At 39.7% G+C, this 18,176-nt stretch overlaps 1 protein-coding gene across 1 annotated transcript in view; it reads left to right on the top strand.

Moving 5' to 3' along the window:
* Nucleotides 1–57: 57 nt before the first annotated feature.
* LRBA (LPS responsive beige-like anchor protein) overlaps nucleotides 58–18,176 on the top strand; it is a 368,564-nt gene continuing 350,445 nt past the window's right edge. The window contains 1 exon segment of the mRNA XM_010709547.3: nucleotides 58–428. Coding sequence (XP_010707849.2) covers nucleotides 213–428 — 216 coding nt within the window. The 5' untranslated portion in view covers nucleotides 58–212.

Here is an 18,176-nt window from a genome sequence, read left to right as displayed (position 1 = left end):
GAGGGAACGGGAACACCGCGCGAGGGCGGGGGGGGTGGGTTGAGGTTCGCGGGGAGTGTTTTGCCCTCGGCGACCTCACCGACGTCTCGCTCGTCCTTCAGGCTGAGCTACCGCCGCTGACAGCCGCCTCCCGTGAGGAGAGCGCGGCCGGATAGCCTTCCCCAGCCCGGGCTGCGTCTTCCTCCCGCTTCGCCGCACGGAGGGCACCGGCCATGGCGAGCGACGGCAAACAAGTTGTGCAGCCAACAGGTGATGGCGGAGGAGGAGCGGGGAAAGAGGGAAACGTCGCCGAAGGCGGAAGCGTACTGCAGCCTCTGAATCCAGGGGTTCCCATCCGAGGCATCAGGATGAAGTTTGCCGTGCTGGCAGGGCTGGTGGAGGTTGGTGAGGTGTCGATCAGAGACATCGTGGATACGATTTTTAATCTGGTAGGTTGGCTGCCTTTTCAGGTGCAAGTGAAACGAACTGCATCTGTGTGTAGAAGACGTCTCATGTGTTTTGTCTTTATTTCTCTGTCTCTTTATATCTGCATATTTACACTTTTGGCATACTAGATTCTCAAAAAAGTTAAAGATGAAGTAGATGATCATATGTGCGTTTAGATTTGAAATAGCTCCAAACAGCAGTAGCCTTGTTTTGCCTCAAAGAAAGCGTTGCCTTAACCGGAGCTGAGAGGTGCATTGCGGTGTTCAGCCCTCCAACAGGTGTGCTTAATGAGAAAGTTAAATGTTGATCAGCTGCTCCAGCTGCCATCGGAACATACAGTGTTGCCTTCAGCTGCAGCAGCTCCTCCTGTGGAGGTGTTCGTGCCCCTTTCTGCTTTCCGTTGGCTTTGAACTCGGATGTTCTGTCTACTAGGAAGTGGGGAAGGAAGCAGCTCGTTTAAGTGCTTTACTTTGTTTATTGGGGAAAATAAAACTTGACCTCAGTGTCTTCATTTTGTAATGAACTAAGTAGTTAGGTGCTATTCTCTGATACAGTGCAAGCAATTTTAATACTGAGTAATAAATCTGGTTAAAAGCTGAGGACACATCTTGTAAAAAATATGAATAAAATGCGTACTGCTAAGCTCCTTGGGCTTTGTGTTAAACTGGCTGGTTGTTAAAGAATGCAGGAGATGAAACGTTAGAAGAAATTGTCTTTCATGTTCACAAGGATGCTTCACTCATCAGAATTCTCAAAAAACCTCTCAGTTTTCCTCCTCCTTGCTTTAAGTGAGCACCTTTGGCTTTAAAACAAGTGTGGTTTCTGACAAAACCAGGAAGTGAGACCATGTAATTGCGTAAAGTCTGGCAGAAGAAAGGTCGGTGCAAAAGACATACAGGTTTCTAAGTGCGGTTTGGTCTTCTGTTATTTCTAAACTGCTAAATGATTAGCATTATTTTGCAGTTTATGTGTAAATAATCCTGCATGTGCTCTGTTGACTGTTTATGGTATCTTCGATTATGATAAACGTTCATTTTTTTTAGACTATTTCATACTTACAAATATGTTTGGTTGAAAGTCACAGCACAGAGCAATTGCAGTATGGGCAAAAACAAACTGTAGGGCACTTGTTAGGTGGATGATTCACACTGGAGAAGGTGATGTTGCTTAGAGTGCACTAGACAATTCTTTTTTATAAAACCCGTTGCTTAGATATGTGCATGGAAGGTTCAGAAGGAAATTCTGGGAAATAGTTGGATTTAGGACACTTGTCCAAGTAGGCAGAAATTTTTCATGAGGATATTTAATTTTTTCCTTTATCTAGCATGCACTTTTGCAGAGTTGTACTTTTAGGAAGTGTATTTTTTTTACAGCAGTCAAAAGAGGTTGGGCAAAACAGTCAAAAGTGTAAAAAAGCTTACTCATTCTGAGATACCTTTGCTGTTCTGTTTTGGAGCAGAAGTTGAAGAGAATCTTTGATTTTAGTTTTGAAAGGAAGTTTTTGACACCAAGGGTGGTGACACTGAACAGAAGGATGCTTAACAGCAACCAAGGAGGTTGTGGATGCCCCATCCCTGGAGGCATTCAAGGCTGGGCTGGATGTGGCTTTGGGAAACCTGGTTTAGTGGTTGGCAACGCTGCACATAGCAGAAAGGTTGAAAATACGTCGTCATTGTGGTCCTTTTTAAGCTGGGCCATTCTATGATTCTGCTGGATCTTTTCCTAGTTAGAAGCTGGGAAGAGAAACCGTCTTATCGCTTTGTCAAAGTGACACAGCATCCCTGATCTCTCTGAGAAGATTCTCCAAGCATTCCAGCACTTGCCTGAGATGTGGGAGGCTGAAGTCAAGGCCTTTTTACTCCTCCTTACTATCGAAGCAGAATTAGTCAGTTGAGACTTATCCATGAAGCAACACATAACTTGATAATGTAATAAACAAAGCTTTATCTAATAATTTTGCTTTATTACTTGGGTTATGTGAGAATGTAATGTAAGTTTTTTTGGGGGGGCATTATAAGAAAAAACATGTCCCTCAATTTGCCTGAGTCTAAGGAAAATTATTTAGCTCCTGATTTAGAGGGAGAGAATCTCTCAGTATTTTGGGGCTTGATTGAAACTAAATACTAAAAAAGTAAAAAGTAGCCAAAAAACTCAGTTTTTGATACAAAAAGTATCTGTTTTCTGCAGTTTCTTACCTTTTAATATTTTTGCTTTCTTGAAGGTGAGTGTAGTATAGAACATGAAAAGCTGAAGCGTCAGTGTTTCTGTACAAAATACTTATCCATCTGGCACTGAGTTCTGCCTCTGCTCAGTTATTAACTGTGATTTACTTTTAAAAATCACACTGATCAGAAACTGAGGCATGTGAAGTGTTTGTTGGCAATGGTGTACTTCTGTGTATGTGTGCAGAGAAGATCCTTCTGTGAAAAGGTGATTCTTGGCTATGGCTTTTAAAACAATCTGTTTCCCAGTAGCTTTTGAAGTGAAGTTACTCATGTGTGAGCAGGTTCAGTGGGTGGGTATGAAAATCATGCTCAGTTCTGTCACTGATAGTGGGGTTAAGCCCTAAATATCCTCTCCCATTGAGTTTCTTTCATTTTGGTGAGTCATAACTGCACTATCTCAGCAGTGTTAGCAGAAATCAGCTTGCTTGCTTCTTGTTCTTTGCAAGGAGGACGCTTAACAGCATCTTGGGGATTTTTTTTGATGACAAAAAAAACGATGTCTTTAGACCAAACTGAAGGGAGGGTTGAGCAAATCTTTGTCGAAGGGTGTGACTACGTGCATGCTCTTCATAGCAAAACCACTCTGCCAGGTAAAACATTTTGTTTGAAAGGGAGGGTTAGCTGACCTATTTTTTATTTTTTTAGCTACTTGAGTTAGTATAAATTATGTTCTGCAAGCTTACTCTAGCACATGAAGATTATGGTCAATTTCTTAGTTTTGGATAGAGTTAAGAGAAGTGCAAGGTGCAGTCTCGATGCTTATTATCTTAAGAATTTAAGAGATGGTCATGCTTTACACGTGAAAGACTCAAAAGGTCAAGAATTTGAAGTGCCCAGTAATTGACTTGCTGCTTATTAAAGAAATTTAAGCTCCTGTTGTCCTGATTACTGGAGCTAATAACTCATTCAGTTCAGCCATGTTGAATCTTGGAGCTGAGAGGCAGCTATAGGGATTTCTGCGTTTAGCAGTGTGACAGAATACTTTGTGAGCTTGCTTCTATTGTGTATTAAAAATCTAGTTTCATTTTATTGTCTTTGGACATGTTACTCTTAGAAATTTTCAAACTCAACTCTTTGCATCAGTCACTGTTCTTGGAGAAGCTCATTTTCTAGCCCACCTCAGGTGTGGCTTTGTGTATTTCAATACTTATTAAAGTAAGGAGGAGGAAGATGTTGAGCTTCAGGAAGGATTCTGTGATAAGCTTTGGGAATACGTTCTTGTTCACACGGAAATCTTTTAGAAAGGCAGTAGGCTAAATGATGGATATATTTCCTTAATAATCGTGTACACTGCCCTTTCATTTTGAGTTAGATGCCTAGTTGATCATGACCTTTTATCTTATGTTTTTTTCCCCCCCTCTCCCCTTTAGAATATTAAGATAAAAAAGACCCCAAAAACTCTTAACAGGAGAATGTGAAAGAGTTGGAAAATAAATGATTTACACTGAAATGTGTTACAATCTTAAAATAGTTATTTGTTTTTTGTAGTAAAATAGGAAGGCACTGCTGCTATTGAAGAATTTTTTTCAGAAAGAGTAGTAAAAATAATTCAGCAATTGGCAAAGCTTCTTTTTTATGAGTTCTGTGTACCTAGTGTCATAGGAGATTTTTACGATCTGAGGATTTCAAGTAAGGAGATCTATTTTCTGAATCTACTGTGAAGGCCATACAATCTATGCTGGAAATAAAGATCTTCTGCAATACAAGATTTTTAGGCTAAACTACTTCTACGTTAAAATTCTGGCTGGAGCTTCTGCTCAGCTCTGTTCTCAGCAGGCTTCTCTTGTATCATATGTCAACGTCATGCTGTTTCCAAGTTATTGTTGTAAATTTCTTGTTTGTATGTAAAACTTAGGTCACTGCAGCAGGTAAGAGGCTTGCTGGCAAGTGCTTTGTACATAATAAGTGGGGTGTGTGTGTGTGTGCTGTGACTAGCTACTCTATTGAATTTGCAGAAAGAAATAGATATTCTGGCAAAATTCAACTGTGCTTCAAGCAGGTGGCTGTACAGCTATTGCTTTTCTGTGTGATGTTGGTGTGTAATTCAATTTTAGGACTTCATGTTAGAATTTGCTCATGTCTCAAGTTGTCTAATGTGCAGAGTTATCAGTTATTTTAGGCTTTCTGCCCTTCTCTAAAGAGACACTGTGCCTTGTTCTAATCCTTGCTCTAACCTATTTTTATAAAATAAGCTTTAGTGCTTTTAATTGTTCTATTAATTATAATATTGACTCTGCTATTTGATTTGATTATAGATTTCCCCCCCTCTCCTTGTGTTTTAAAGGAGGCTTTTAAGATTTTGTCCCTTTTTTCTATGAGGATCACGTGCTGTTGCTTCCAGTTCTGTTTGTGGATTATGAGGACCTCACCAAGGTTGCCCTAGTGAGAAAGTACAAATGACAATTGTTTTTTTCATTTGAAGATGATTAAAAAGTGACAATTTTTTCACCTCTCTCACCTCTGCTGGACTTAAGTAAAACTACAAACAAAAATAAACTTGAAGCTTTTTCAAAAATTCTCAGCAATTACTTTCCCTTAAAAAAAAAAATTAAAAAATAATATATATATAGGGAACTTTATATATATATATATATATATAATATATATAATAACTATATATATATATAATATAGGGAGCTTTACTCCCTAGCACCACATCGCTTGCTTTCTGGAACAAACTGTAGGTAAATGTTGGGACTACCACTTATTTTCCTTCTGCTGATGTGCCTCCTGCTGCTTTTTTATCATTTCTGCACTGTTGTATTCTCTGTACTGTAACCTCTGTTTATCATTATTCATACTGAAAGCTAATTACTTCACCTGCTGATACAGCAGGTTTCTAATCTGATATGAATGTTTCTGAAACACTAATTTAATAGATCTTATGAAATAAATTCTCCTTTTTTTAAATCTTAATCACCAAGACTTACTGCGTGCATCTTTTTCTAGAGAAAAATACCAAGCTAATGCTGGTAGAACTAAACGCATTACAGCAGCCAAAAATGTGTCACAAATGTTTTCAGAACCGTACATTGTTTTGCCTACCTTGGTGCTTGTTTTAGAAAGTATTTGGGTTTATTTTTTACGTAAACAACACTGGTGACATGGGGGAGAAACCAAAGAGTTTCTAGAATGTTTCTTAGTATGTATTGCCTTCCCTAGGTTCCCAGAAAGTGTACCTCTGGCTACAGTTATCCTAGTTCAGTCACTTCTGTCCACTTTACAGTATAGATGATAAGGTAAATCTGTGATTTTAACTAGGTCAAACTGGAAGTTTCTTCTTTATTTTTATTGTAGTAAAATGGGCAGTCAGCTTTCTTAGCAATCATAGGATCACCAAGGTTAGAAAAGACTTCCAAGATCATCCAGTCCAACAGTCCATTGACTACCAACATTTCCCTGTAGACCATGTCTCTTAGTACAACATCTAAACATTTCTTGAGCACCTCCAGGGATGGTGGTGATTCAAGCACCTCACTGGGCAGCCCACTCCAGTGCCTGACTGCTCTCTTGGTGAAGACTTTTCTCCTGATATCCAACTTGAATCTGTCCTGGAACAACTTGAGGCCATTCCCTCTAGCTGTATCACTGTTACCTGGGCGAATAGGCCAACCCCTACCTTGCTACAGCCTCCTTTTATGTAATTGCAGAGTGCAATAAAATCTCCCCTGAGCCTCCTCTTTTCCAGATTAAACAATCCTACTTCCTACAGCTGCTCCTAGTAAGTCTTGTGCTCCCGACCCTCGCCAGCTTTGCTCCTCTTCTCTGGACATGTTCCAGAGCCTTAATGTCTTCCTCGCAGCCTTTGGCCTTCTTGGCCACTTGGGCACACTGCTGGCTCATGTTTAGCTGAGTATCAGCTAACACCCCCAGATCTCTTTCCTCCGCACAGTCTTCCAGCCACTCTTCCCCAAGTCTGTGGCCTTGCTTGCATTGTTGTGGCTGAAGTGCAGGACCCGGCCCATGGTCTTGTTGAACTTCATCCCACTGGCCTCAGCCCAGCGATCCAGCCTATCCAGATCCTTTTCTACGGTCTTTCCACCCTCAGGCAGGTGAGCACTACCTCCTAACTTGATGTCATCTGCAAACTTACTGAGAGTGCACTTAGTTCCCTTGTCCAGGTCATCAATAAAGATAATAAACAGTTTGTAGTTTCTCATTTTGCGTGCGGGTGTAAATGAGTGGATCTGTAGTGCTTCCAAATAGGTCTTAAGTAGTAAAATTATTTCATATAGTTACTACTTGTCCCTTTCATAATGGGTGGCTGTGCTCAGTTTGATGAACGAGTTTGAAAGACTACTTGATTCCAAGTCATCTTCATGCTTTTGAAGGCATCTGATCATTTGTTGATCCAATAACAGTTAAGGATAATTTTAGTAGTTTTGGGTAAGTAAATGAGGATCAGAGATGGTTTTCACCAGGCCCAGTTCCAGGATATTGTGCAATGAGGATTGCTTGTCCTTCACTTAAGGATTACAAACCTCCATCTTACTAAAATATGTTGAGTATTAACGTTGATCTGAGGTCTTTTTTGTGTGTGTTTTTTGGGGAGTTTGGACGCACACTAGAAATACCTTAGTAGTCAGTGGAAATGGAAATATCACCCTGCTTATTAAGTGTAGGTATTTAAGGAACTTTTGTGGTTAATTGAGAAATGCATGGAATGTAGAGTGAGCTGATAACAAAAGTCTTCATGTAGAAATGCTGAAGCTGTGGAGGTGGGAAGAAAATGGTCTGAGTTCTGAAGGAGAGCTAGTTTGTACTGTATATCATGGCTGTGGTATCATGTCAACTCTGTGACTGCAACTTAAAACACCCTGTAGGAGAAAATATTGAGGTCAAATTATTAAGGCCTTGTAGGAAAATACTGAAGGTTTTTTTTTTTTTTTTTACCTTTTCCTCTTGCTAGCTAATTTTTATAGCCTCTCATGGCCAATCTGAAGTTCCAAACATTTGTAAAATCCTGTAAACTATGTGTAGTCTGTTTTGTGTAAGTGTTGGCGTCAGTAAGTTCTGTGCAAGCCCGTGATAAAGCCGAGAAGGCAAAGCATAACCAAGTGTTCATATAAATTGTGTCTTAATAATATTTGATAAAAGTTTTTAGCAGTTCATTTTACAAGTGAGCTTGCTTAAAATGTGTTCATAGCATGCTTTAGTATTCCTCTCTAGATGGTGATTGTCGGTTTGGTGACAGGTTTTTTCTAGTTGATAGCCTTTAAGAAAGGAGAGAGAGTTTGGTATTCCCTGTGTGATCGCTTCTCTCCCTACGTAGTATTTCTGTCACGTTTGTCAGGGAAGCTGGGCTGGATGGCCTGTTGGTCTGACCCAGCAGAGCACATAGCATGGTAAAGTAGTGGCCATATGGACTGGCTCAGGAACGGCATTTTCGGATTAAGGACTAGAATGAAATTAGTCAAAAGCATCAGGGAAATACGTGGATGGCGTGTCAAGGTTGCTGCTGAGGTTGGACAATGCGGAGAGAGATAAAAATAGATAATTATTCCTGTATTTTGAAAGAGATTATGAGAGGAATGAACCGAAGTTTGCAGATTTGGTTAAAAAGCAGTTTTATGAAGAGGCTGTATTGGACTAAAGCTGCGGGTTGAGGAAAACCAGGGAAGTTGCTTAATTCTTTTAAGGCAATGTTAGTTTGGTATGGTGTTCCATACTGACTTTGGGTTAATCAAGTGTACGCTCAGCTTTCTGAGGATCCAGCCTTCTGGAAATCATCATGTTTGTTTGTGTGTTTAGATTTCAAGTCTGATGGAAGATAAAGATGAGCTTTCTCTGCGGTTTCATTCACTCTGTATTTCTCATATGGGGGAAACTGTGGTCATTCTGAACTCCACTCAGTGTTCTGACTCTTTTTACTAAACAAGTAATTAACTTCAAATACTTGTAATTTCTGTCTACACAGTCATGAAGTTCTTTCAGAAGCTTAAGCAGGAAACTTTAATCTATTGCATAGATTAAATAACCTCTGCAGCTTATTCATTAGATGTGAAATAACTATTTGCTATTTGTATGTAAAATGCTTTAGAATCTTTTCTGTCAAATTCAGTCTTGTGTAAATTAAATTTATGCTTATCTTTTTGAAGAACTTCTATTTATTTTAATTGGGTCAATCTGGAAGAAAGTTCTCGTTCATAATCACTAATTACAGTTAGCTAACTTTCTGCCGTTCAAGTGTCTTCGCCAGCCCCTCGAGGCCTTGCTGGCCTCTTCATAACATTTTGCATGATGGATTTTTTTGTATCAGCTTGCCCTAATTACTAATGTCCTAATTTAGGTTTCATTTCTGCTTTAACTAATTTTGGATTTTCCCATTATGCTTTAGTGTAATACTAAGTCTGTTATAGGCAATTCCAAAGCTGTCTTGGTCCTTTTCTTTTTTCTTCTGGGGAAAACTTCAGACTTTGTCCATCTGGGAGCTCTGGCCATGTGCCAGGAATCTGAGGACTCTAACTAATTTGTGTAAAACAGGATACTATAGCCACCTGCTTTTATAATACATCATGTGGCTAGTGTAGGCTGCTGTTTCCAGTATTCTTTGCTGCATATCTAGAGCAGATAGCGATCGAGAGTCATCCTTGCACAACTGCTGAAAATAATGATTGCTGCACGAGCAGTTGCGATTGCACGTTTTCTTTGGACACTGTAGTTCTGCACACTGTATGCTGATGCTGGAAGCTCATTGTAATTTATGAAGAGCTTGCCTTTCTACCGTGCTTCAGATTTCTAGGCTTCAGAAATAGAATAAGGACTTTCCAAATATAAACTAATTTATGGAGTAGAAAACTTAATGCTTTCCATTGCATCATATTCCTCTAGTGATAACTGGGGATTTGGGAGCAACTATGTCCCAGGCATGATTTTCTGATTAATAGCTGTCTTGAGATGGTGTTTAAACAAGAATAGCTAGTGGGAATACGATGTGCTCTGTTGCCTTGTTTAAAGTCCTCTGCAAGTTTGAACTGCTCATTATGGCAGCCTGTGTATGAGTAGTTTTGTTGGTGTTTTTTGTCTTCTTGTATTTTTAGCTGGAAAACTACACATACATTATATGGTAATTCAGGTTACTTCTGATGTGACTGAGAGGCTGGATTTGAAATTTTTAGGGAAAAATCTTCTTCTATGTTGATCTTACTAAGAAAACAATGCTACTACTATGAAACTATTGGATTATCTTTCCTTTGCAGTTGAATATCATATTCAAGGTCATAACTTGGAACTTATCTGATCAATGATAGTGTGTTTTGTTCCCCTTCTCCCTCCATTTTTCTCTGCGATCAGCAGATGTTCTCTGCGGTGTGGGCGCAAGTTAGGGAAACAAATGAATTAAATGAAGTTTAATCTATTTGCCCTGGGTAGACCTTTAAATATTTAGGTTTATTTTGGGCTAGCCATACGAAATAGTAATTCTAACAATGCAACCGTGAACTTTACTGTAATCATTCTCTCTTCTGGGAATGCTGAAGGGCTGGAGGCACCAGTAAGCAGTAGGTGAGATGGTCTCTGCTGCTTGAGGACACTTTTTTTTTAATAAAAAAAGCAGCAAGAGAACCAGTTGTATCTTCCAGTAGATTGTGCAATATGTAATTATGTGATCTAGGATAGTGACCATTAGCTTAATAAACCTCTCACTTATCAGTTTCGTTATCAACTATGTGCAGGTTTGGGTAGCTATTGCTATTTCTTTCCCAAATATGATTGGAATGGTGTTAGGGGTGAGCTATTTGGCAGAATAAGGTGAACTCGTCTCATTCTGTGACTTCATTCTAAATTTTAGTGATTTTTTTATTCAAGTAGTCTTTCAGTAATGCTGATTGCTCTTCTTAGGTCTAAAACTGTGCTCATAAGAAAACTCTGCTTTATAGGATTATTAACAATTTGGAAGGGTCCTGGAATCAAGTATTCATTTAAAAGTAATGAAAAATCTTTATGCAGAATCATAGAAGTAAATTAAAAAACCAAAACAAACAAACAAAAAAACCCAACAACACTATGATACAGGAAGAGAATTCTTGAAGCCTTTTAAAAAAAATGCAATTGATGGAGAATGTGAGGAGTAGGGGAGAACAGGAATCAAGTGACCGATGTTGATAATGGTGCATGATTGTTAAACAAACGGAAACTATCAGTGCAGTAGGCATCTGCCTGCTGCACATGCTTTTGTTGAAACAAAGCATGTGATTTGTCTGTAGCTGAACTTAGCTAAAGGGAACTTAAAAGCTTTTATATCGACTTCTAGGCAACTGATATGGATTATGAAACTGAATAACCTGCTGTGTTTTAAGAACTTGTTTCAAAATAGCTGATGTGAGGTGGGAGCTGTGTGTATTTAATATGTTCCATATGAATGAGTGAATACTGAGATGCTGGGAACGGTTTTTTGATTAGGATTGCAAGAAACTCTTCATCCTTTGTATTCTACAGCAGAGGATCATGTTTGGGAGCTATACTGTTCTTAGTGCTTTAGATTTTCACTCAGGGTGGTGACACACTGGAACAGGTTGCCCAAGGAGGTTGTGGATGCCCCATCCCTGGAGGCGTTCAAGATCAGGCTGGATGTGGCTCTGGGCAGCCTGGTCTGGTGGTTGGCAACCCTGCACATAGCAGGGGGTTGAAACTCGATGATCATTGTGGTCCTTTTCAACCCAGGCCATTCTTTGATTCTATGATTTCCTGGTTTTAAGCTCGACTAGACGGAGATGGCAGTGGTGCCCATCTCAACAGTGAAGTTCCGTGAGTGGAGTTCCCTGACACCACTTGCTCAGGCACATAAATTATGCCAGCAACTTATCATTATGCAAATCAGTGAATGCCCACTGATTATCTTGCTTTCTTGGCCATTTCTTCATCCAGAATGGAGTGCCAACACTGTGATTTACTAGATAATTGTCAGTTTGGCCTTGCACCAGGATGCTCTGTTTTGTCCTTCCTGTGCTTGCTGCCTTCTCACCTTTCTGGGCATCAGCTGCTCTCACTCTGGGTCACAGAAGCGAGCTGCAAGCATTTACTGGGTTCAGGGCTGGGGAGCCATGAATAGCGCTGTATGCTGCAGTTACTGTGGGTGAGCTGAGTGGCAGTGTCCGTGTCCTTTCGGCATGACTCTTCTGAGACCTAGCAGTAAGAACTTGTCCTTTCTGAATATATCTTTGAAAGAGAAACGTATATCATGCTGTGGGAAATGTGATGACTTAACCAAGTCTTGCTTATGAGGGAAATGAAAGCTACTCTCAATTCTAGCCTTAGCAGGAAGAGATTCAACTGGCCACCTGATGAAAGTCCATTGCCACGGTGTTTTAAGTGACTTGTGAAGGAGTGTTTCTAACACCTTCCTGCAAAGGCTAGGCTCGTATAGAATAAAAATGCCATACTGACAAGTTTCTAGAGCACAGAAAGAAATAATATGGGGAAAGTGTTCTGCTGCTGCATATGTGACTGAAAATGTTTGGAACTGGAAGTTGTGGATTTCTTGCTCACTATTGGGGCTTTAATCAAATTTTCTTTGTGACTTACAGAATTCCAGTTTCCTGATTGAGGGTGATATATCATCAGGTAGAAAGATTTGTCTGGTTACTGAATCTCTTGAATTGGTTAGATATCTTTCAAAAAGAGAAAATTTGAGTCTCCTCAGGCATAAGATGACAGAAGCCTGGGTTTCTTGCTTCTAGATGTTGCTGCCATTTTGTTGAATAGTGATGTCTCAGTTTCCAAGTGGCTTTAGTTTTAAGAGTGTACTTAGTAGCTCTGTGTCCCATCTTGAGAGAAGCTGTGAACAAACTGAGAAAACGTGTAACTGCAAATTAAAATCCCACCCAGAAAAAAAAAGGTGTGGAAATGCTTTTAAATTTTTTTCCTTCTTTATGCGTATGTATCTATAGGTGTATATGCATAGACTATATATATTTTTTTCAAACCCTGTGGGTAACTATAACAGGAAACCTTGTCAGCTCAGGGTTTCCCTCAGGTTGATTTAGTGAGTCAAATTGAGAAGGCTGGAAAGCTGAATATGAAGTGGAAATTAGCTCTCAAACAATTTTTATTTTTAATGTTTTTTTCCTTACTTAATGTTGATGCTTTTACTCTTGTTCTCAGCTCTTCAAAGATGAATGTGTCTGGGGGGTGTATTTAATTAGGTATTCAGAGAGTTGTTGGAAACTCCTTCAATTCTGGTCACAGGAATTGAGATAGAGGGAAAATATTAGGGGAATAAGTTAACTCTCTGTAGAGATACTATCTTAAAATAACCTCAGTAATGAATGCTGCAGTTCAATCAATTTGTCTTTGGTTTAACATAACTTGATTATAAACTATTTATTAATTGAGAATAGCTCTGCAGAGAAGGACAAGGGGTTATGGAAGATGAAAATCTTGATGTGAGCTAGCACTGTGAACTTGCAACTCAGAAAGCCAACTGTGTGCTGGCCTGCATCAAAGGAGAGGGGTGGCCAGCAGTGTGAGGTAGGTGATTGTCTCCCTCTACTCTACCCTTGTGAGGCTCCGTCTGGAGTACCAAAATCTGGGATCCCCAGCATGAGAAAGATGTGGAGCTGTCAGAGTGGGTCCAGAGGAGGGCTACAAAGATGATGGAAGAGCTGGAGCACCTCTCCTTCAAAGAAAGATTGAGGGATTTGGGCTATCAGGTCTCCCAGGAACCTTTTCTTTCCAGGCTGAACAGGCTCAATTCTCTCAGCCCTTCCTTATTAGGGAGATGCTCCATCTCTGGGATCATTTTTGTGCTCCTTCTCTGGATGTGCTCCAACAGGTCCACATCTCTCCTATACTGACAACTCCACACCTGCATGCAGTACTCCAGGTGAGGTCTCACCAGTGTAGAGTAGAGGGGCAGGATCATCTCCTGTGACCTGCTGACCACGCTTCTTTTGATACAACACAGGATATAGTTGACTTTCAGGGCTGTGAAGCCACGTTGCTGGCTTATGTGCAGCTTACCATCCACCAGTTTCCCCAAACTTGTTTTGACAGGGCTGTGTTCAATCCTTCCATCCCCTAGCTTGTACTGATTGTGAGGGTGCCATGACCCAGGTGCAAGACCTTACACTTGGTTTAGTTGAACCTCATGAGGTTCACCAGGACCCACTGCTTGAGCCTGTCTAGGTGTCTGGATAACATCCTGTCTGTGTGGTGTATCAACCACACCATGTAGCTTGGTGTCATCCACAAGCTTGCTGAGGATGCACTCAATCCCACCACCATTGATGTCATTGATGAGGGCGTTGAAGAGCACTGGTCCCAGTTCTGACCTCTGAGGGACACCATTCATCAGTGATCTGTATTAGGACACTGAGACGCTGTCCACTCTGAGTACAGTCTTGCAACCACTTGCTTGTCCACTGAAAAGTACTCTCATCAAATCCACATCTCTTTAATTTGGAGAAAAGGGTGTTGTTGGGAGCCACATCAAAGGCTTTACTGAAGTCTAGGTAGATGACGTTCGCTGCTCTTTCTTTGTCCACTGATGGAGTTATGCCGTCATAGCTGGCCACTGAGTTGGTCAGGCAACTGGAGAGAGCCCTGGGAGAGCCATGAAGGCTGTCTCATATCACCTCCCTGCCTTCTATGTTCCTTAGCATAGCTTTTAGGAAGATCTCTTCCATGATCTTCCCTGGCACACAGGTGAGGCTGACAGTTCGGTATTTCCCTCATTCATCCTTTCTACTCTTTTTAAAAATGGGAGTGACATTTTCTTTTTTCCATTCACCAGGTAGTTTTCTCTCACTTGAATGATTTTTCTAGCATATATGGCTAGTATGTAGGGAAGGAGAAAACCGTTATTTTTATTTACTAATTCTGTAAATGTAGCACGATCTCTTAAGAGCCAAGCTGGGCTCTTTACATCCATCAGATATCATGCAATTTCTGCAGGTTGATTCTAAGTCCTATTTTTGCACCAAGTAGACAGTTGTGTCTGATGTGGCATGCGTTGAGTTGAATTCAAGTTTCCCAGGAAGAAGAATGAAGGTCCAGATGTTAGATAAGAATAAAAGGATGCACAGAGCAGCAAAAGACTAAAAACCTACTAATTTATACAGGAGCAGTCTACCTTAGAAGCATTTATGTAAATGAAATTAGGGATGGTTCTGAATTCTGCAGCACACTGTAGATGATGCAAAATAAAAGTGTCCCAAGACAACTTCCTTTAACAGTCACTGCTGTTAGAAGGTACCTTTCCTTCTTGGCTGTGTTTTCTGGTGCTGCTTCATCGAGAGATGCTTCACAATTGATCCTAGGTTCTAATGACAATGCTATTCGTCATCGAAGTCACTTTGGGTCTTTCTCTAACCTTCGTCCTGTAGCAAAATGTTCACAGGGCTGCAGTGAGTAAAGATGGACCTCTGGCTAGCGTCAACAGGAAGGATGTCCACAGTATCTTTTGGAAGTGAAATCAGGGATAGGGAATAGGGAATAGAAAGCTGTTCTAGGACCGTATATTGATCCTTTGCTCAAGGAGCTGTAGACATAAAATCATCTGGAAGGTGGACATTTCCCTTAATTAACGGGGCCACCATAAGGATGAGTACTCTACAACCTACTTTCTATCACATTTGTTCATAATAACAAGATAGATTCAGTGTTTGTGGACAACTAAAAGCTTGAAGTTAACGTTTTACCACTTGATGATTATGTGGCAGAAATATTTAGAAAGCGATGTCAGTTTTCTTTCCACCAAAACATATGGTCATATAAAAATGATCCCAATGAGGATTAGTTATGAATGCGTAATGTCAGTCTTGATAATTTTAAGAAAGATAAACTAATTATTGTGCCCACGCTTTTCTCGGTTTGGTGGATGATTGTTGGATTAAGGCTTTAGTTAGATTTGCAGCTCGCTTTAGTTAGATTTGCAGCTCAAAACATGACTCTCAATAAATAGCCACACAACTAGAATGGAAAATACAATTGCAGAAGCATAATATCTTTCTTGTATGTCTTGCTCACAAGGAATGCTTTCTGTTTCTACTCCAAAGCTTGTTCTAAGAGTAGGATTGCTGCTAGCAGATGGACACAAGGCTGAATTTGGACTCTTCCTATGGAGGGCTCATTTTCCTTGCCTTCTTCCATTATCTTTGTCCAAAAAATTTGAAGAAAGGTACATTGTGTAGATTGTGGCACTTACAGAAGCTCTTTCAGATGGTGGCTTAGAAGTCCTTGCTTTCCCTGTTGTTTTTTTCTCCCCTTAGGGCGCAGGAGGGCGAAGAAATGAGAAAGGAGGTGGCCACAGTGAGGGAGATGAGCTCATTGTCATCAGCTGTGATGAACTACAACTATTATGTTTTCTGAATTTGAGTCCTTTGTGGTTTCAAGACATTTCTGGGCTAATTTAGTTCAGAATACAATCAGTGTATGATCTCAAGGATAGCCAAGATGTGGAGTTTGCAAAACAGCTGAGACTTGTTCTTAATCTAGTTCAAGGAGGTAATCTGTCCTCATGTGCAAGTCTATTTATGTTTTAAGAAAGTGTAATGACTTATTGACTATTTGATAATTGGATTATCTATAAATACATTCCAGGATTCTAGTAATTTGCTGGCTGCTGTAGCTAAAATAGTGGAATTTCAACTATTATGTTCTTGGTAGAGGCGTAGTATATGTTGTTTCAACATTTGTTTTCTATTTTATATTTAGTGTACAGGAAATGTAATTTACTGGACATTTTTTAAAAGGTACTTATAAACTGTTACAACTGTTCCTTAAGCTCTTCAGAAGAATATTTGCACAGGTAAGTCAGCAATGAAATAAAACCTGAAATGAGGTTATCAATTGCAAAGCTTTAGCATGGGTGCTGGTGTTCCCAGCTTTAACAGTGAAATGTGAAACTCTATTGTCTGGGATTCTGCACTGATGTGATTGTGACCACATAATAGTTTTGTGAAAACGTGATGTTTATTTTCTGTGGAGTGGACAAGTAAAACCAACCAAAAAACCCCCGAAGAATAACATGTAGCAATGGAAATAATGATAGTGGTAATTTTTCAATACCACGAGCAACTAAAGAAAAATTAAAAATAGTGAGATGATGATTAACTGTCCTATTTGTTGAGCCCTTAAAATGTCCATGAGAATCATTTTTTTCTGGTTATTTGCTGATTCTCTTAAAATAAATAAATAAATAAAAAGCCAAAGAAGCAGCTTTAAATGGAGGGAGATCTCAAGATAGAAATGTAAATGGTATCTCTGGACATGTTTTCAAATCTAAGGTAGGAAATATGTAATTATTTTCAGCTAAAGGCTTTTGGAGTTCCTGTATGTTACCTGAGGCAGGGATATGGGACATACAAATGTAGGAATTTCCTAGTTTCCAAATGGGAAAGATGATTTCAGTGGTAGCACAGATGTGTTATAATTAGAAGTATCTGGCTTGTTTTGCTGTGTGTGCAGCTGTTCTCACTGCTGTTACTGCAGATGATGATGAACTGTGGTTACTATCAGCAACTGTTTAAGGCTAGAAGTAAGAGCTCTTATTTTATGTAGTTCAAACTTGTGAAGCTCCTTAAATTTCTCACCGGACTAGTGCTTGTGTGTTTAAATATATATCAAAAACTCTTATCCCCTAGGATCTTAAATTCACAATAAGCCACCTTTGGATTTGATGTGAAGAATTAATGCTGGTAAAGATGATTGGTGGACCAAATGCGTGTTAAATGCTGAAATACGTAAATGAGATGATTCTAGAAATACCACATCCTTATGCAGTGTGTGAATAAAAACCGTTAATGATTTTTGCAGAAATAGGAGGCATGGGCACAGAAAGCAAGTCCTGTGTCCTCACTAAAATCCTCCCTTAAACGGATGCATGTCCCAGTTTATTTGTGACAGTCTTCTGAAGTGTTGTTTTTGTTCTCCTTTTCTTGCTGACTGACTTCAGTCACGTATTGTTGGCTTCCAAATGTGTTGCTGCTCTATAAAGCTGAAATGAGTTGCATTTTGAACACATTGAGATACAGGACATAGCAAGATAAGTAGATATGTTTTTTTTCTTCACTTTTTAAATGTTATTATTTCACCGGAGCATTCTTCTTATTACCTGGAATCACTCACTGCTATTTATAGTGCCATGTGAAAATATAACTGTGGGTGTGAAAGTATAACTGTGGTAGGTTTCCTTGGAGAGAATGTTCTTTCTGTGGGTTTTGTGTGTATTTTCTGCTCAACACAGGGCTGTATTGCTGCTGAAAGTATCTTTTCCTGTAGCCTTGTCTCTTTGCTTGGAGTGCCCACTTACAAAAAGAGAAAACTGATGTGATGTTTGTTCCTGTGGTGGCACTGAGAGTTTTACTACTCTCCAGAGTCAAACAGCTGAATTAGGTTCAAATATTATTTGCATGCAGCCATCTATTTAAACAACAACGTGCTGAATCTCTGTTAGTTGTCTTAATGGGACGTGTTTAAAATAAAAAGAAAACCTTTCTTGATATGGGTTATTTAGAAGAATGAGATATTTAGTAAGATAACTACATTTCAATAATGGAATAGATTGACAGCTCTGAAAGAGCTGTA

This window comes from Meleagris gallopavo, chromosome 4 (genome assembly GCF_000146605.3).
Source record: "Meleagris gallopavo isolate NT-WF06-2002-E0010 breed Aviagen turkey brand Nicholas breeding stock chromosome 4, Turkey_5.1, whole genome shotgun sequence".
Classification (NCBI taxonomy): Eukaryota; Metazoa; Chordata; class Aves; order Galliformes; family Phasianidae; genus Meleagris; species Meleagris gallopavo.
This window is presented reverse-complemented; position numbering and strand designations above follow the sequence as displayed.